This window comes from Aythya fuligula, chromosome 6, assembly GCF_009819795.1.
Source record: "Aythya fuligula isolate bAytFul2 chromosome 6, bAytFul2.pri, whole genome shotgun sequence".
Taxonomy (NCBI): domain Eukaryota; kingdom Metazoa; phylum Chordata; class Aves; order Anseriformes; family Anatidae; genus Aythya; species Aythya fuligula.
This window is the reverse complement of record NC_045564.1, coordinates 18,525,054-18,545,892: the sequence shown is the minus strand read 5'-3', so window position 1 is coordinate 18,545,892 and position 20,839 is coordinate 18,525,054. Positions and strand designations below refer to the sequence as shown.

General features: G+C 36.1%; 1 protein-coding gene across 1 annotated transcript; it reads left to right on the top strand.

Moving 5' to 3' along the window:
• Positions 1–86: 86 nt before the first annotated feature.
• HAT1 (histone acetyltransferase 1) lies at positions 87–19,938 on the top strand. Its single transcript, XM_032190552.1, has 11 exons — positions 87–157; positions 2,509–2,580; positions 4,513–4,588; positions 6,287–6,407; positions 11,792–11,971; positions 12,197–12,318; positions 12,819–12,923; positions 13,272–13,378; positions 15,021–15,172; positions 16,483–16,599; positions 19,526–19,938. The coding sequence occupies exons 1-11, from the start codon at positions 151–153 to the stop codon at positions 19,691–19,693; spliced, it is 1,227 nt and encodes a 408-aa protein (XP_032046443.1). The 5' UTR covers positions 87–150; the 3' UTR covers positions 19,694–19,938.
• The last annotated feature ends 901 nt before the right edge of the window (positions 19,939–20,839 follow it).

The window sequence follows — 20,839 nt, the reverse complement described above, 5'->3', positions numbered from 1 at the left end:
CGGGGTGTGGCCAGCGGGCATGCGCGCGAGCCCCGCGCCTCTGCCTGCACCAGCTGTGCTTGCGGCCGGAAGCGGAAGAAGGAGCGGGGGCGCGTGTTCTCACTTCCGGCGGGTGGGCGCGCGGGCTGGTTCGTCCTGTCCCGCTCCGAAATGGCGGGTGAGGCGCGGCGGGGGGCAGCGGGGGGGGCAGCGGCTGGGGCAGCGGCTGGCCGTTAGGGATGGCCGTTAGGGATGGCCGGTACGGGCCGGCCGTTAGGGAGGGTGGGCGGGCGGCTCGTCGCGGAGCCGCCGTTGCGCTGTAAGCCGCCCGCGGGGAGCTCGGGGCTGCAGGGGAGCGCCGTGATGGCGCTGGCGGCAGCAGGGGACGCGGCGCTCTGCGCGTTGCCGGGGGCTGCGGCTGCCCTCGCCTCGCCTCGCCGTCCTCGGCCCCGCTGGGACAGGGGGCGGCTGGGGCGTTGCTGGGTGTAGCTGCCCCAGCCCAAGAGCAGCTGTTTGGGGGATAATGAAAAGGCGCAGAAGTGAGGTAGAGAATAGGAGCCAGAAGGTGTGCTGAGGTACAGAAGGGTAGCTGAGAGAGGTGCGTCGTGGGTGTGCTGGAGGTTTTGGGGTGTCATCTTCCCCTGTAGCACCTATAGCTGCTGGGTAAACAACTGGCCGCGTGACATAACGCGTGGGGCTTGGGGGTGGTATGTTCTACACCCGTGTATGCAAACACTTCTGAAAAAAACTGAGAAGCTGAAAGGAGCGTATTGTAACTTTGTTCTTCCTGGCTGGCAGTCTGTCACCAGCTTTGTTTTTCAGTCTGTTTACTGCTCTTCAAATACAGTGTCTGCCTGTCATTTGGAAAACACTTCTTAGTGCAGAAAAGAAAACAGGTTTGCTAGTCTTAAGGCAAAAAACAACAGAGCCTTTAAAAAGTAGGAACAATAAAAAACTAACATGTACGAGAGGGGTGTTGTGTTCTGAAATGAAGTCTTAATATTACAAACTTTACTTTTCCAAAGCAGCCGATGTGTGCTTTTCAGCTTTAGGTCTGTTCTTTTATTTTGAGACCACCTGTCTCTAATTACGTTGTTGGGTGAAAAAGTATTCCTTCCATGTGACTTCCTTATTTTGAAATCCTTGTTGAGTCCTCAGCCTGTAAGAAGGAAATTCATTTTTCTGGTTTTATACAGATAACAAGACAGGTCTGTAATGTAACATCTAGAGGCACGTCTGCACATCGCTACATGATAGTACTTGTTTGTTCAAATTCTGTTTTTTTGGGGGGAAAAGAGCTTACCAAAAATGTTCTTTCCATAATCACTTTTTAAGTGATCTTTTACTGGATGAAATGCAGGAATCTTTGTTAGTGCCATTTGAAGCTTTCAGTAAATGGATTTGCATCAAAATCCTGTGTTAGCAAAGACTCTTTAGCCAGCTGAGAGCTCTGATGTTTAGGGGGGAAAATACTCTTTTAAGATCTCAGGCACAGAACTTGGCTCCTCTTTATCCATTTGCAGAAGAATGTTTCCTTAAGTCCCAATAAGAAAACTGGCAGGTAGGGTGTGAATGGTGAATGTTTCTTGCTTCTGTTTCAGTGATTGAGCCAACAGTCTCTGCAGTGTTTCTTGTTTACGTATTTGACATTTGTGTGTTCCAATATGGTTCTACTGCTTGGGGTAGAGGTTGATGGGGATGTGAAACTTGTAACAGTCAAGCATACTCTGCACTTACTCACTGTGTTTTGTGTAGTTTTTGATTAGTTAAATCTCTGTAAACCAAAGCATGCTTATAGGAGGTGACATGAATTTTTTTGAAAGGTGTGATTATTATGAGAACAGATTTGTTTTGCCTCTTAAAGGAAGCGGCAATGTTTACAGGAAATAAGGTGTTCTGCCATAAAAGTACACTTTAAGTCCTCTGGCAGGGCATTACATTTGACTACAACTCACATAGATAGATGATAAGAGGCGCTATCTCTTACAGAGCTGCAATGATGAGCTTAGCAATGCATGTCCAATAGAGCTTTACTCTGGTATGAGGCTTCAGCGCACACCTGCTCTCCAGAGCTGTAATAAGAAATTAGAATTGGGGTGAACTAGGTGTCTTGAAGTACTGATGTGTGCATGCATGTGTTCTTGAAAAGAAACATTTGTCAGACTGAATTCTTAAGCTTTTTACCTGTTGCTTTGTAATGTGTTCTATTAGTGGTGACTTTTAAATACTTTATATTCAACATATTTATGTTATATTGTCCCCTTCATTCTCAGAAACTAAAGAGAAAGATACTTCTGGTCTGTTTTCTAGTTCTTGTTTGTAGTTCCAGAAAAGTGTTTTAGAAACCTTGACATTCCTTTTACATTTGGAGTGCGTACTGTTTGGGGATTTTTCTACTTGTTCAGTATCTTTGGTGTTTTTGTATTGTGGTTCTTTCCGTGCTTGAGAACCTTTCTCTAAACATATTTGTTGAATAATAGTGATGCAGATTGTGCACGTCTAAACCATTTTTAAAATCTTTTTCTTCAGGACTTACTGCTATGGAGAAGAAGCTGGCTGAATACAAATGTAACACAAATGAAGCGATTCAGCTAAAACTAGGTAATGTCCGTTTTTAAGTCCTGTGCATTTGAATTAAGAAACTTTCTTATAATGAAATCCACACAGTTTTTATATATGTACCTGTTAATGTAAATATACAAACACAAGAATAGGAACACGGTCTAATACTAGCCTAATTTTGCTGAGTCTAGTGCAGTTAAGTACAGCTATAGAAACTCAGGCCTGTCCCTGCATCATAATGTTATCTGCAATTTCTTAACGTATTACTAGAGTGCGTTGGAGTTTTCCTACCTTATTTTTCTTTAAGTATTCAGTATGTTCTTTCAGTTTCTTCTTCTCCAATCCATATGCTATGATGTAGTCCTCAGTATCTGTTGTTTTAATGGTGACCTTAGCAGCAGAGCTCATCTTGTTAAGAGTTACAAATTTCTAATTAAGTATTTTTATTTTACATCTTTCCCTTTCCTATTTTTTTGGAGGAAATTGTAAACAAAGGAAAGAAAGCTAAAAAGTGCTGTGTTGTTGTGTTTTTTGTTGCCCCCTCATCTAGATTACACAAGCCATTTTTAATGAAGTGGACTGCTCGTAGCTTTATATAGCTAACTTACTATACTAGGACATCCATAATACAAGCAGAATTACTGAAATCTTGATAGACTCACTTATATCTGAAACTGTCTTACTTGTAGCAGTAATTTCTTAAAAAGAGAATAGGTCATTTTGTTTCATTGAACAGAATAAATAGCATCACTTATTAAGAAAATAAAAATATTGAACCTGTTAAGCACTCTTTAGAGCTACCACTAACAGTCTGTTCCATAAAGTTTAATATTATTTTTAATGCATAATAAGTTTAGCCTTGTTGAGCCATAATGTCATTCTAACCCACGTACTTAATTCTTTAGGCCACTATAATTTTAAAACGTTTCTCTTGCACTTAAACAGTATTTGAAATAATCATTTTGGGACTGTATATAATGTTTTACATTTCCTCTTCTGTCTTTCTAAAACCCAAGGAAAGGATGAGAAATAACAAGAACTATCTGAGTGAATTTGGTCTAGAAATCTGAGGAGCTACTTATGAGTTTTCAGCCTGCTAGAGGCTTTTTAATTGTTACTCATAGCCTTATCTCTCCTAATATATTCAGTTGCCTTTTTTGTGTTGGTGAGTGTAGATGTCCCATATGCAAACTATATTAAGAGAAAAGATGAGACTTTACAAGCTAATACCATTTGGGAAGAGGAAAAAAAATCATGCGTTTCCCATGTGCATATAAAAGCACACTGTCATCTTTTAGGTCTTCATTTGATCCATGGTGATATTTCAGAATTGCTCTATTTTTGCTTTTTATTTTGTTTGTTTTGCTACTTTACCTCAACTGTTTAGCTCTCTGGAAAAAAGTCATGGGGAGATGATCACTAGTTATTTTTGTAATTTTGATGCAAATACCACTATTGTATTAGTGCAATTGTTTTGAATGTATCCGTGTTGATTCTTAAAAATTTTAACATCAACGTTAATGCACGTGAACATTTTCTTCCATTCACCACTCTCTGAAGACCTCCTTACAATGTTCTGAACTACATATGAGAGAAGAACAGCAAAATGAGAAGGCAGCTTTGATTACATGATTGGTCTTGTTTAGTGTAGGAATATCCATCTGGGCAGTGTACTCAGTGTTCAAGAGGGGGTAAAAGGCAGTAACAGTCAGGATATATATGTGTATGAAACTGTATGTATATATGTATGAATATGCATATATCTGCATTAATTTCTCCATTTTATTGTGCTTACTGATTTGAGGAAATAATGTGCATCTAATTTTCACAAGATGTATTTTTTTCATGTGTATGTCAGCCTAACAGGCTCATAAATAAAGCTGTTTATAGTGAAAGAATACATAAACATCTAGCACGGCATCTCTGTATGAACAAACTGATGACTTGGTCATGCACATTTTTTCTTCTCAGTTCGCTTTCCTGAGGATTTGGAAGATGACAACACAACATTTAATCCAGAGTATAGCCATCAAGTATTTGGAGATGAGTAAGTTGAAGTATTCAGAGTAAAATTAGTAGGTCTGTAAGGGGGAGGTTGGTTCCTAATTGCTAGAGAACAGGAAATACTACTATACCAAACTATTTAAAATGACACACAGTACTTCAGTTTTATGACTGTATAGTTAAATAATGGCCTTCGTGTTTAGCATGTGGAGTTAGGGCCTTGTAGTCATTTTATGTGCTACTTTTAAGATACTAGCAGGGGACAAAATGCCTGACTGTGCAGACAGAATTTCTTGTTTCAGTGGCTATTGCATTCAGGTAATCTGTAGAATTTGCAAGAATTAATAATTCTTCGTTAAAACTTTCACAGTAATGAGTGCCAAAAAGGTATCTGTCAACAGTATACCAATTTATTTTTTACTACAATGTAGCAATTTTTAGTGAAAAAGACCCAAGTATTAACTTAAACTCACATTCTTGGCTGTAATAGATCATTGATAACTGTTGAACTCAGGTGTTTGTTTTCCATAATATGTATACGTCTAAGCAGTTAAATATTCAGGAGATACAGAAACTGTTTTAAAATGGCATTTAATTTTTTTTCAAGTATTCTAACTTAAGTAGGGAAGCTAGCCACTATGTCCCTAGTGCTAGAATGTCATTTAATATCAGAAGAGCAATAGTGAACAGTCTGGCTGTAGCTTTAAAAAAAAAAAAAAGTTAAAGCTTTTAAAAAAAAAAAGTTAAAGGAAAATATATGCACATATCTGTTGTCTACTTGAAACAATTTGTTTTAACTTTCAGTTCCTTTAAAGAGCGTTCTAAGTACTACGTGCTACCTATAGTAATTGTAGTAAAATTAGTTGCACTATTGCACATCTACTGCAGCGATCACTGTAAATAATTGTGCTTTTAGTAATGGGAGAACTCTCCGACCTGTCAGTATAGCTAACATACAAATTATTGTTCTGGCAATTCAAACTTTAAATTAGAAATGTACTACCATAAAGGAAAAAGCTCAGTTAAAATAACCAAGGAAAGATGCTAATGTTTCTCTGTGAACATAACAATTTTCTGCATTCCTTTTTTTTTTTTTTTTTTTTGCCTGAAAATAATTCTCTAGATTTAAAACAATGTAGTATTTATATTCAGACAGCTCACATTGTTTTAAAGTGTATTTAAAAAAAAGCATCTCTAGTTCATACCTTTTTGTATTTACTTGATTCTAATTAAGTCAGATCAGTATATAGCAACTTTCCACCGGAAACACTTATTGTTATGATTCATTATCTATTTGTGTTTTATACAGTAACTTGCAGTAGTGTTCCAAAATGTTAGACTGCTACACTGCAAGCTTAAGTTTTAGTAAATGATATTAGTTGGTATTAATAAATAAATGCTAATGACGTTAACATTTAGAAACACAGATACAATATTAGTTATCTCAGGTATTCTTTTGTGAGCTATCACAGTAAATGTATAGGCACTGTCTTACTGAGTTCAAGGACATGTTCTATTTCTGCACTAGAGGAGCAAAATAACTAATAAAAGTAGTGTAAGGCATTCTCTCTCTAGAGAGAGACACATGCAGTTTGATTCCCATTTTCCTATAAGGAGTCTTTAGAATACCTTGCTGGGAAAGAGGATGTGAATTTAAAGTGATAAGTGAAAGTGCTGTATTGTGATTATTCTGCTATGAAATTAATTTAGATCTCCTGAATGTGTTTTTTTCCTTCCTCAGTGAAGTTGCCTTTGGCTACAAGGGACTGAAGATCCTCTTGTACTATATTGCTGGTAACCTATCAACACTCTTCCGCATCGAATATACATCTAAAGTTAATGAGAAGTTTGACTGTGTGGAGGTAAAGACAGAGACAAACCTGTATTTATTGGGAAGGTTTAATGGGATATGGACAAAATTCAAGGTTTAGTAATTACCTACCCAAACATGAGTTACATTAAAAACAAAGCTTCCTATTATACTAACCTAAAAAAAAAAAAAACTAATGTTTGCTGTACGTTTTCTTATTGCTCTTCCTTTGACTTCAGTACTGCCATCAAAAATGTGCCAAACATTAGTCAAACATGAGGTACTAATGCCAAGGCTAATTCCACAAAAAAAAGGCAAGTCAATTTTTATGTTAGATGCCTCCAGGAGGACTAGTGGTTTTCTTCATATTCAAGAGAATCCAGTAAGAAGAACTGATTTTTTTCAGAGTGGATTTTAATGCATCAAGAAAACTTCATATCATCTGAGTTTTGCTTAGTTATAGGGAAGAAAAAATTCTCTTTTGAGAAGAGCTACTGATGAGGTTATAGGTGAATCTTCATAATATTCTGTGGTGTGGTTATACATTTGCACTGACTTCAAATTACTCTGCCTGAGAAAAACTGTTCTCTTTTCTAAGAGTAAGCATCTTTCTGATTTGAAGCTGTATTTAAATTATTTTATAAAATGTATTTTAAATTTTCAAATTCATCAGAACTTATTTCAATGCTTTCAAGGGAAAGCCTGTTTTTCTAAAGAAAAAGATAGTGGAATGCAAGTTCTATAGATATGTCCTTCCTTGCTCTGCACTTGTGTTAAATATACGAAGTTCAGCAGGCTAAGTCCCTGGAAATATACTTTTGTATTTTGAAATATTTCTGAGGCTATGGCAATATATCTTAGAAGTGAAAGGTCATATCCTTCAATCTTCATAAGTTTTTAGAAATAAATAAAAAAAGGAAAGCCTGTTGGCTAAGTAACAGCCATATTAAAATCAAACAGACCACCTCTCTGTCCAGCCTTTCACTAATATAATTTCACAATCGTGTCACAGTGGGAATCCCAACCACAATACCTCTTTTACTCACACGCTGTTTTCTGTACAAGTAACAAAGCTGCTTTACTTTTCTAGAAGTACAAGCAAAGTAAAAAAGGTACATGTATCTCATGCCTTAGGCTAACACTGCAGCTTTTCTGATCACTCAGAATCCTGGCTTTTTTCAAGCCCAGCATTGCCTCTACTGAATTATTCTTCCAGTTGTTTAAGGGACTGAGGTGGGGACAAAAAGACTATCTGTTTGAGCTAGACTTCCATATACTCTTTTCCTAGAATGCTTACAGACTTTGACTGAAGCATTTTCGCTGTGCTTCCTTTGGTATTAACACATTGTGTCCTAATAAGCTGCTCATATGGCTATATCTAAACCTTAGTAAGGAAAAAAGACGTGGTGGTCAACAGTCTCATTCTGCCATTTATTTAGCATTAGTAACACTACATTAATCTCTGAAAACATGTTCATATTTGAAAATAAGGAGGTTGTTAATTTACATGCATATTACCGTGTATTTAAGTAAACTAGTTGCTTAGCTCATTTGGGATACTAATATTAAGATATGAACCATATACTATGCATGATTGCTAATCTTTCTGCTGCAAATAGCCTTCTGGAAAGGACAGCAGTCTGTGCCTTGAACAAACTGGTTAAAAGTGAGCTTTAATGCGGTGTCAAGTTATTTACATGTTATCCACACACAAGCCCTTTCAACAGCAGGTGACTTTATTCTCTGATAGGAAGTTTGTTACTGTTATTGCTTCAGCAGCTGCTACTATCTCTGCCTGCTAGGGACTGACTGAAATATTTGCCTGAATACAGTTTGCTGTTTCTCCAACATCTTTAAACATTAGGTAAAAGATCCTGAAATGCCAGTAGCCAGAACTTCAAGTATATTTATGCATCTTAATATTGTTTCCCTGAAGATGGACCTATATATCCCATGTTAGTGAGGAAGGCTCAGCAAAGTATAATCATATTTTGAATAGAAGTATGTTCTTGGTTAGCGCTTCATTTAATGATAATGAACAAAATTTATTCCTTGGGTGGAGTTGATTCTTTTAAATACTTGAACAGAGGCTGCTTTCTTCTAGGGTAAATATGAATAGCATTGACTTCTGAATTGCTAGTAGCTTTCAGATTTGTAGCTGTTGAAGGAACCTCCTTTTCTTTTGGATTTCATGATGGAGTGAAGGAAAGTATTTCACTAACTTGTAAAACAGTCTTACTATCAATATATTATCTAGCTTTGCAGCTAGTCTAATATATTTGCTTTAACACAAGTTAATGAGTGCAATTTTAATATTAGACATACTTTTTTAGTTAATACAACAGATCACTCTATTGCTCCCTGCTAGAATTAATATTTATAACTGATAGAAAAATTTGGCTTTCAAATACATTTCTGTAATTATTTTAAGTGAAGACACTTTGAAATAACATCAAAGTGATACACAAACGTTATAATTGTCTATTAGTACAATTGTAATTTCTTTTTTAAGAAGTATTCAGAGTTGAATATAATGTACGCTTAACTACATTGCCCACTTAAGTAGTCCTACTACAAATCAAGTCTAGTTACAAAGTCCATACTGTATTCCCCATCATCTCACAGGGTTTGCATATGAAGGCAATACATTACAGGTAGCACTTGCATGAACCGTAAGCTCAACAAGTCTTGTAAGTCAGCAAGGGTTTTTGCACTCTGAAATGATTTGTCTGTGCTTAACATTGCTACAGTAGCCAACAGGATTGTTTTTCCTTACAGAAATTGTTCTGTGTAAATCCTTGCAAATTGGTAAGATAAAAGTGCCTTGCTTCAATAAAAGAAGCCTCTCACCAATGTCAAATAAATACACAAGGGAAAGGCAGTAAACAAACCTCAGTAACTACTTGATAAAACTTCTGAGAAGTTTTTTTTAAAGTGCCTATTATGTAATGGGTACGTCTCTAAACAGCTACAGGTATTAATAAATCAAATTTTTTGTATGCTATTGGTATTTCCAGACTCCAATAACTCAGGACTCACTAACTGAAAATTGGAACACTTAAACTTACATGTATGTCACCACTCAAACTGAGGATTCTGGGATTTCCTTCTGTAAGAAATGGAGATGATATTAACCCTAAAAGTAACAGATGATATAGTTTCTTTCATTTCTTAGATAGTCAGGCTTCGTTTCAAGTGGAGAGAACCTTAGGGAGGCAATAGGTAAAAATATATTGTGGTCATGTAGATTTAAGATGCGTTATCTTATGTGCTTTCAGCAGGTGAAGGTTTGTCTTCTGTCAATGATAGATGAATCTTATGAAAGTGAGGGGAGCAGTTTTTTTTAAATGTGACATATCAAACTTCTTACTGCATGTTTGTCCCTTTTTATGTATCATCCACATGGTCTGTTATTGATCTAACTCTTGGAATTCCTGTTTTAATTCTAGAGGGTTTTTACATGTTTTTTGCAGATGTGCAAAATGAAAGCCAGTAGAGATTCTTAGTTGAGGATTCCTACAAGTTTATCACCAGTGTATACTTAAGATCTGTGTAAATAATGCACTTACACAGTTTGACAAGAAATGAGTGTTTCTGAAATATTGTGCTCATACAAATACTCATTCTTGTTAATGCCTATAATTCCATGATTCTGCAAAACACGGTTAATTCTGTGTTATGCATTTACATTAGCAAATGTAAAGAAAATATGTTAAACCAGTATTACTTTAGGATGAACAGAAAAGGTCTTTTGTTTTGAGAATGAAATAGATGTAAAGACTGTAGATGTTTTAACTGGGTTGTTACACCGAGTACTGTAGCGCTGTATCTTAATTGCTTAATAGAGCTCTCTACAAATATAAATATAAATGTTGGTAGTACCAAACCATTAAGAATAAAACTTGTTTGTGCTGAACCACATCCATCTTTCTCTACACTAAAAATGTAACTGAATGATAAAGTGCTATTCATTTGCAGGTGCATTGCTTCTACTTAAGGGAGGATGGTTGAAAGGACAGGAATTAGTAGCATGTTGTATTAGCCTTTTGTAGTGTATTTTGTTCTAAGCATCTTAATTTCCCTGTTTTGAATGCTAAGTAGCAAGGGTCTTGGTTTTGAACTAATACCCATCATGCATGTAAACGGTGTGAAAGAGCTGCTTAGTAAGTTAACACAAAGTGTTCTTGTGTAAGTCCTTGTGGAAATAGATACAATACAAACATTACAGCTGAACTCACGGCAAACTCCATTAAGTAAAAACCTGGATTCATTGTCCAGAGCAAAGTTTGAATTGAATGTAAGCTCATTTTGTTGAATGTAATGTCAGGCTTTTAGGGGTTGTATTGAGGAGTACGGTTTTGTTAAGTTGAGACCAATTCATTAAGTTTTATTGCCTGGTGAGAAGCAGTAATACGTTATTGTGAAACTTCATCAAATATTCATGGTTAAAAAGAAGTAGTAAATGTATTCAATCAAGTGGTCTTTTTGGGATCTGAAAAGGATTATGAAGTCTGCTCAGCTGATAGTCTCTAACTTTCAGTTTGGTTAACTGAAAAGCGTAATTTTAATCTCTGAATTTAGTTTTGGTGTTAGAATATTTCTTTCCTCCCCGGTGTTAGATTTTACAGGTTGGATATGCTGTCAGGATCCCTAAATGATATTTTATTATTTTATCAACTTTGTTTTCAAAGTGTTCTTTGACTAGGATGCAGGATGTTTGTCTTCTGAGTTTGTAATGTAGTTTGCAGCTGACTATAGACAGGCATTTCAAGCAGCGAGACATAAGAATGTAAGTGTGTGCTAGCTGTCACTTTCTTGTTTGGGGGCTACTGGTTTTAGTCTTTGTTCCTTTTTTCTCCACTCAGTTCAGCACCACCTAATACCTCTTAAGCTGCTTGTTTGGGAGCCCCAGCTCCATAAGGCTATGTGCCGTGGACTTAGAGACTTGTGGGATGAAAAGTCTTGGCTTCTGATTTTACTGCTCTTTCAGAAATAAATGTGTTGCATCCAACAAAGTAGGAAAAACAAGAGAAGTGTTCTTTCCATGTGACTGAATTTATAGCCTCCTTCCTTGTCTTGCCATTTGTGGTATTCCTTCACACAATGCTTTTATTTGAATAGCTATCAATGCTCTTAGATTTTTCTTGGATAAATGTAACAGTCCCTAAACTGTCCATAAAAATGTTCAGAAACTTATGATGTAACTACTAGTTTTTGGATACTGATGGGGGCTGGACTGTGACCTTCCTGTATCTCTTCAGTCCTTTGTCCGCTGGGAGGTCACTGTTGAACAACAGGAACGCTTCCTTGCCTTTTTTTTCTTTGAAATTGCTGATAGGCCATAGCACCTCTTTTTATATTCATCTCTATTAGCACAGTGATAACTTGGTCTTTTTTTAATCTTCCTCTGATCCTGACCCCTTTTGTATTCCCCAGGCAGATGATGTTGAAAGTAAAATTAGAGAAATCATTCCTCCTGGTTTTTGTACAAACACAGATGACTTTGTCTCTCTGCTGGAAAAGGAGGTCAACTTCAAGCCCTTTGGAATGCTGCTACACACGTATTCTGTTCATAACGAGGAAGCTGGTGAAGACATAACTTATCAGATATATAAGGTATGAAAAATAAGTGAAACATCTCAGGCTGACAGCTTAGTTTATTTTGAAGTGAGGAACTTTGTGTAATGTTTCAACTGTAGTATATAAATGCTATCATTTGACCAGTTTATTAATTACGATCATGTTCTTTTTGTACTGGAGAATTTAATTAGGTTTTGCAGATTTTCTTTCCTCTTACATCTGTGATAGGCTTCACCTGACTTCTCCTGGCTTTTTCCCTAGGCTGACATGACATGTCCAGGCTTTCGAGAATATCATGAAAGGCTTCAGACGTTCTTGATGTGGTTTATTGAAACTGCTAGCTTTATTGATGTAGATGATGAAAGATGGAACTACTTTCTAGTGTAAGTACAGTTCTAAAGCAACAGTGGACCTTATTACCTCCACAAAGCCTGCATTTTAATTGTGGCTGGCCAATTATTGGAGCAGTATAATGATATTTTTCCCAGGAAAGAAAAACCATTGTTTATCAGGCTTGAGTTTTGCTCCATTATGCTTTGGGAAACCTTGAGAATAGAGCTGAATTAAATGCTGTTGTCCGTTAGAGCCCTGAATGTAGGCTTAAACAGTAAAATGAGCTTTGCCTGTGTTTTCTTTTACTTGCCACCTATTCATCTTTATAATAGGCAAGTGCACTGAAGTGCTGCAAAGAGGTCTGATTTATCCAAGTTGCTGCACACCAATTAAGTGAATTGTACATTCAGAACATAGCAGGTGTACCCATTGGGCCCTCACAGAGTAGCTTGCTGACACTGAAAATTCAGTTGGAGAATGGAAAAGAAAATGGACACTGCATGGGAGCGCGACTGTAATTGACCTGCTTGGCTTTCTGTTTTATCTGCAGATTTGAGAAGTATAATAAGGATGGAGCTACGCTCTTTGCGACCGTAGGCTACATGACAGTCTATAATTACTATGTGTACCCAGACAAAACCCGGCCACGTGTAAGGTAATTGGCGGCGTAACTCGTGCCTTGCCTTTTATTTCAGAAGAGGGAACTGCTGAAGTTCCCAATACTTGTTTATAATGGTGTTGATTTGTTTAAAAAAATCCCCATTATTAGCTGGCTATGCACTGATTTATTTCATTGTTCCCTTCTTGAAGCAGAGGGAATCTCAAACAAGTTCTTGAATATTTAGCAATTCTAAGACTCCATAAGAATTATGGTTTAAAATTAAGATTGCTACATGTACTTCAATGAAAAATGAAATACCACTTAGTTTTTAAGTCTTTATAATATAATGTTTGCAAATGCATGCATTTGAACTGAAATATCAATGCATTCCTTTGTCTATAGCCAGATGCTGATCTTGCCACCATTCCAAGGAGAAGGCCATGGTGCTCAGCTTCTTGAAACAGTTCATAGATACTATATGTCTTCTCCTACAGTACTTGATATAACAGGTCTGTGTTAAATTTTTAACTAAGTTCACCTGTTCAATAACACAACTTGTAGCGTTCACAGATTGCTAGCCCACAAACCAACTTTCATGTTCACTTGTCAGAATTAAATGGCCTTTTGAAGATTTAGCTTTAGCTCAGTTCAGGATTAATGGTACCCTGTTTTATAGAAGAACTGTATATAATGTAGCTCCCTAAATCCTTTACTTAGAGAACAGCACACCAGGAAAATTCAATCCCTAGCATGCACGGATTATCAGCTAATTAGCCATTTTATTGTGAGATACGCAGCTGAATTTGCCAGGAGATCAAGCTTTGTCAAATTTCTTGTTCAATTTACTCCTATTAGCCAAAACTCAAAACTGACAAAAATCTAAAATAGCATATTAATATTTGTGCAGGTAAAAGTTTAACAGACTAAAAATTTGTACAGGACTTGTGCTTCAGAAGCATGTATTGGTAGCTGAATGCATCCATCGTGTCAGAGGTGTGTGCATCATACATAAAAATAAAATTTTTATGGAAGATAAATATAATGGGTATATACACCTGAAAAAATATAGCATGAAAATTGGCTACAAATATGATACCTGTCTTGTGGTTTCAAGACCAGTGTAGGAAGAAACACAGTTCAAACTCGAATCGGCTATTCAACTGTAGGTGCATCTAAGAACTCATTTTAGGTCTTAGTTTAAAAAATAGTCCTCCACCTCCCCAAAAAAATAATTAAAACGCAACAGAATATTTGCTTTCTTCATGTATCACTGCAGGATAATCCTAACACAAAGTAATCCACCTGGTAATTTGAATCCAGTTAATAGGAACCTAGGGTAGCACAACTTCCTCTGTGCAACACAAAGTCTTGTTCATAGAGTGGTATTTTTATTATCTCTTTTCCTGCTAATACTATAAAGCTGTACGTAGCTTTTATAACTGAGGATAAACAAATTCTTAACACTGAATAAATCATTTGACATGTTTCATGGCTCAGTGCCTTAAATGCAGAGTTGTAGCAAACAGTATAAATTTGTTCTAAAATAACTTTTAATTGTAGGCTTTGTTCTGCTTTTTTCCATAAAGAAATACTCTCTTTGGCACTCAAATTATGGAATATTTTACAAAATTATTTATTGTCATTTTTATGAGAAAGTCTGGCTCCACAACTGTGATATGTGGCCAGAATACTTAGTAAAATTAAGTAAAGCCTTTTCCTCTTTTCAGAAAGGTTAAAATTTAAATTTCCTGGAGGAAATAATGCTTTAAAATATTTCAGAGTTTCACTTTTGCAATGAATATTTTGTCCTGGTTATAACATGTCATCCTAGCTGACAAGTGAAATATATATTGCTAGAAATTATCTATATAATTTCTATTTCTGTATAGAAATGATCTCAACTTTTAACTAATTTGGGTGAAAAGGAATGGAATAAATTAATTTCAGTACAGCTTCTCCAATTTCTTTTGCAGAATAAATGTCATACACCTATAACTTTGATAGCAGTTCTTACAATTAAGCACGGTTGTTTATATAGTGATGAATACTGTATCTGGTTTTGTCTTTCACAGTCCTTGTAATTACATACTGGAGGTGTAGCAACAAATAATGTCTATATTAATGATGTGCTCTTATGTGCATTCTTTCTAGCTGAAGATCCATCTGAAAACTACATAAAGCTAAGGGACTTTGTTCTTGTAAAACTCTGTCAAGACTTGCTTTGCTTTTCACCAGGAAACTTAATGCAAGGCTTCAGTCAAGAAATGGTGATGGAAGCTCAACAGAAGTTGAAAATAAATAAGGTATTAAATAAGAACTGTTGTAGTTGGACTTATTCTTATGAAGCTAGTAGAAGGGCAATTTAAACATAGATGTGGAGACTTGGAATTTGTATAGTAGAAGGGCAATTTAAACATAGATGTGGAGAATTTGAATTTGCATATTCCAGCATATTTTAACAGATTTCTAGGATCTATCTCAAAGAGAGGTACATAGCTCATGGTTTGAAATGCCTTTTTTTTTTCCTACTGACGTTGTTGATGTAATAGAATTAGAAAGCTGACAATTTTTCAGGTATCAGCTTCCATTTTTTTGCAAGTATATCTATACAAAGAGCCATTGTTTTGGGAATGCGGAACACTAAAGTAGCAAGCAACTCCTAAGGCAGCTCTAAACATTTAGAGAACTAAACAGTTAAATTTAACAATTAAATTCACTGGTAATCTTCACAGTGAGTGATTGCTGAGTATACTAGTGAAGAGGCAGAGTTACTATACTCAAATATTTGAGTATAGTTTTGTGAAAACATTGAATGAGTGTTACAGCATGCAACGGGGACAAGCTGTATTCACATTCAGAAAAATCGTATGTCTTGGGTAAGGGAAGTACATCTGCAGCCTTCTGTGTATGAGATCTTAAACCTTAGAGAATAAATAATTTTTTATTTTTTTAATGGTATCTCTACACATGTAGAAAACTGTCTTATTCTGTTGCTCAGCAAAGGAATGCTTGATCTTGAATTCAGTTTTAATATTGCAGCAGTTAGTAGTAATATAGTAGCAACACAAATCTTGTTTCCTTCCCAAATGTGACCTTAGCTGATCAGTGTTCCAGAATCACTTCAATTTTCTATTAGAAACAATTAGTCTTCCATTCTCTTCCTAGTAAACAGGAAACTTAAATATTGTTTCTTTCTCATGTTTAGAACTTCCAGGTAGCTTTGTGAAGAGTAGTAGGTATGTCAAGATTATTAAGATCAGTACAGGAGGTACTGTGTAGTAATAAATTGCTTAATGGCAATCTAGTTCTCAGTTCTTTGAAGCCATTTTGGACTATGGCCTCTGTACTTTTTGCTGCTCATTTGCTGCAGGTCAGTGAAGCATCTCGGTGGCTGGTACAGATCAGACACTGGCTGCGTGGAAGAAACAGGGAAATAACTAATATTTATTCATCTAACCCACTGGTGAGGAGGATCAGGCTGATAGGCTTCATCAGTGCCTCTGACTGGTGTCCAATAAGCTGAGGAGTTACTCAAAGTGGATAAATACTGTCATATTAGAGTTCTGTTAACTGACCTTTTTATTTGGACATCTCTATTCTTTCTGTTCATTAGCAACACACAAGACGAGTTTATGAAATTCTACGGTTGCGTGCAACAGATATGGGTGATGCAGAACAGTCCAGAAGCTATCGGTTGGACGTTAAAAGAAGACTGATTGGCCCCTATAAGGTGCATATGACTTAAGTATCATAATTTCAAGGCTAATTATACTTGATTTTACTTTAATTTCCATAAATGTGGCTGATGCTAATTATGTTGCCAATCAACTACTATTAGTTATGCAGTGATCAACTGACATGTACACAGATGCAGAGAACATTTGTTCATGACTCTGCTGAAGGTCTTGTTTGTCTCCTGTTTCTTGCTCAATTCCAGCATTAAGTTGTTGTTGAGCTTATGGTATCTAGCTCTAAAGGTGACATTACGTTCAGATAGACTTAAAGGTGAAAAAAAAAGTGAATTTCTTGAAAAGGTTAAGAACATCTTAAACCACGAAGTTGGAGGTAAATGTCATAGCACATTTACACAGAAGATGAGATATAGTTTAGATGCTTGTTTTACTTGTTAACAAGGTCTAACAAAGCACCTAGTTATAAGTAAAATGTCCATGTCAACATAAGACTCCATGCAGATAAATATAAAGTAATCTCAGAAGTTAAGTTCAAGCAACTATTGAGCTTAGTGTGAAGTAACTTTCATAGCTCCTACTAAATATGCTTCTAAGGACCTTCAATATAGGTGGCCTGTGTTGCATTAACTAACCATCTGAGACACATATATGTATATATTGTCATTGCTAATCACATCAGTATCTGTATTAAGAGATAAAAGACCACAGATGAACCTAGGTTTATTGCTGTGACTAGCTTGTTAGCTTCTCTGCAGTTACATACTCACTGAGCAAACCAAAACGTGGTTGGAAAAGTTTGGCGAAGTATCAGAATTATCTTGATTAGCTTGCAAGCCTTCCTAAAGCAGCACTTGCCCTGTTATATCAAAATAGCAGAACTCTGATTGTACTCATGTTGGACTTAGGGAGGCTGTTAGCAGAAATGAGAACCCAGCACTGCATTAAACACTTCGCTGATCTGGAGATAACGCCATGTCATGCTGAGTGACAGGATCTTAATCAAAACACTTTCTATTCTTTCATGAGTGTCTTGTCTCATTTGCTAAATTTCACTCAGTGTCCACTACAAAGAAGGCCATGATTTTCCATCTAACAGGACTGGTTCCAATTCATTCATTCAGCACTGAAGTCCTGTGGGGAAAATCCAAAATTCCGTAGGCATCTTCAGTTCTATTGCTTCTAACAATCATTTCAACTTGAATCTTTGCATGTAATAAATACATGAAGAACAAAAAGTTATACAGATTTTTGTATTGCAAGATACGTAGTATTGGTCCTCTAAAATTTTAGAATATTCTTTTTTAATTTAAGAGTATTCCATTTAATTTTTCACCAGTAGTTCTTTTCAAAAGAATGTAATCAAGGAAGGGGTGTTGGCTGACTCTTAGGTTAGTACACTGACTTTAAACTTTTTTGGAAGCACTGTTTAATCATGTTCTTGTTTTAAAAAAAAAAAAAAAAAAAAAAAATTAAAAAGCCTTTCCAGAACTGCAACTAAACTGTCAATATGTGGTAATTTGGAGGAGGAAAGTAGCTTTTCGTAAATAATTGGCAATATTACAGCATTCTTAATGGTACTTTTTTATATAAAGCCCTTGATTACTTCACTTGGATGGTGCTGTCCAAATGTAGAATAAGTTTCCACTACCTTAATTTAGTAGTAGTGGTACTTGTATTTTACAGCTTCTTCCTGGTAATCGAGAGAGTGAACAGCTTTTGAAATTTGGTGTTATCAAATATTCTACACAGAAAAGGCTACAGCCTAAATATTTTATGCTTCGACAAATGTTTTTTAAGCTTTGATTAGTCAAGTAGTAGGGAGCTAGTTTCTGTAGAACAGGGGACTTTTTCTTCTGCTCTGTAAAGCCATTGCTGTATGTGACAGTGTAAAATCTATTTAGTGAAGAGTATCTTTATTCAAAAACAAAATGTGCTTACCTGGGGTTAGAGTTCTCTATTTGTCCTACAAAGCCAATGCAGAGCATTCAATAAATAGCAAGTAGAAGTTCTGCTTTTTCTTATACATTATTAGCAGAATTGTTCTTGCTATACTCCATGTACCAACTACTGGGATATGAAACTTCTAGATGTCTCAAATTTAAATTAGATTATAATATACCTAGATATTTCTGTTAATTAAGCAGACTTGCAGTTAGTTCTAGAATAGAGAGGTTTTAGTTTTTCTACTGACAAACTTGTTGCTCAGAAGGGTTCTCATGTCTAATTTTACTTGGGTGACTCACATTTTGAGTATCTTACTCATTGTTAGCCATAATTGCTTTCAAATATAACTAGATGTTGACTGGATAGAGCAAATATAAATCTAAAACTCAAGCAATTATGTTGCTTTTGTCATCCTTTCTACAAGGAAATGTTTCTTGAATGTTGGCCAAAGATGTACTTGGAGGCCTCATCAGGACTCCCGTACAGAACCTTCTCCTTTTCTGAACTGAAGTTTATCTATCTATGGGATCTGTGGGAGAATACCAAAGTTTCTCAGATCTTACCCACTTATAATTTACCATGGTCTCAGCTCCCACTTCCTGACCCTCAGCATCAGTCATCAAAATCGAACAAATTTTCCTTTGAGAGAGAAGTGTGAAGTTAAATAGAGTATAGAGGGGCTTTGATCTGGAGACTGATGGGAAAACCAAAATTGTTTGAGGGAATTTTCTTTTAACAAACTTGATGATTCCGTGAGCATGGATACCAGGCATACATAATGCATATATTTTTTTAATTGCTTGATTAATGACAACACAGAACTGAATATTGTGGTCATGTTTTCTACAATCTAGTTTTTCATGCCATAAATTCTAGTAATGTAACATTAGACCTAATCAGTAGGCATGTTCTTTATTATTAGGGACATCTTAACTAAATAATGAAATGGAATAGTTACAATGAAATACTGTATTTTTAATTGCTGGTTATGTTCAAACTACTGTTTGTTACTTTGTTCAGAAAAAGCAGAGAGAACTTGCCAAGATGAGAAGGTGCCTAAGACCAGAGGAGCTGACAAATCAGTTGAACCAAATAGACCTAAACATGCAACATGAACAGTTAGAAGAGAGTTTCCAACAACTTGTTTCAGATTATCGAAGAGTTCTGGAACGACTTGCACAAGCATGAGGATCCTACCTGTACAGGAAACTTGCAAATTTCTATACAGTGTTGTGAAGCACATCTTTAATTGCCACTTAACTGAAAAAAAAAAAAAAAAAACTCATGTGACGTTTTAATCACATTAAAGGTGATTTGTGTTTCTGTGCATTTTGAATATTTTCTATTTTTGTGTTGTAGATTTTAAAATGTACTTTAGGTTTGGGAGCACTTATTGCTGAAATAAACAATGTAGATTCTCAGATACAGTAACACTTCAATTGTTTGAATTTTCTTTTACCCTTCTGTTTTGCCTCAAGGGTTAACAGATATCTGAATAGCAAGATATGCGATACTTACATTGTAATTGTCTTATTTCTCCTAACTTTATCTTCCTCAGGCTGTTTTGCTTGGGTCTTACAATCCATGTAGGCCTGCGCACTCTTTAGTTGAATGCTACATGAACAGGTAACAAGGCTGGTTCTTTGGTCTGTCCAGCATACTTCCTGAGTACAAGCTACTTACCAAGATATCTTGTCTGTATGATGTAGTTCACCTACAGCAGTATCAGAAACTAGTATAATCATTAATGATGATAATGAAAGGTCTCTCCTGAGTTTAGTAGTAATCCCTGAATGTAGAAGGGGAAGAGTGATGCTGTTTGAGTTTTTTCATTTTGTTTTTCATTGAGCATGTTCAGGTGTTGATGTTAAGCCAAAAGGGAAAGTTGAGTGTAAGAACTGTGTTTTAATTCAGTTTTCTGAACTTGTGTCTCTCAGTAAGTCTACTGAAGATGTTATAATAACATCGCCTCACCTTTCGTGTTACAGAAGCTCATATAAGTCATTCATGAGGTAGATGGAAGAAGTTTAAGACTTATGAAACTGTAGGACTAACAAGGAAAAAAACACTTGATGGCTGTTTGCCCCTTTATATTGTTTGAATGTTGCTTCCCTCTTTATAAATTGTTATCCCTATGGGGGGGAGAATAGAAAGGCAGAAGAGTCTTGTAGGTCTGCTTCTGCTTTTTAGCACCTGTTGTGGGGAAGGTTTGTCTGTTGTAACCCACAGGGTATATGGATATCCTAAAAAGGCTGAACAATGTAATGAAATCATAGAGATGGTGAACACTAGTATTCCATTGATGGTGGAAGATAGATACAAAAGAAGCTACTG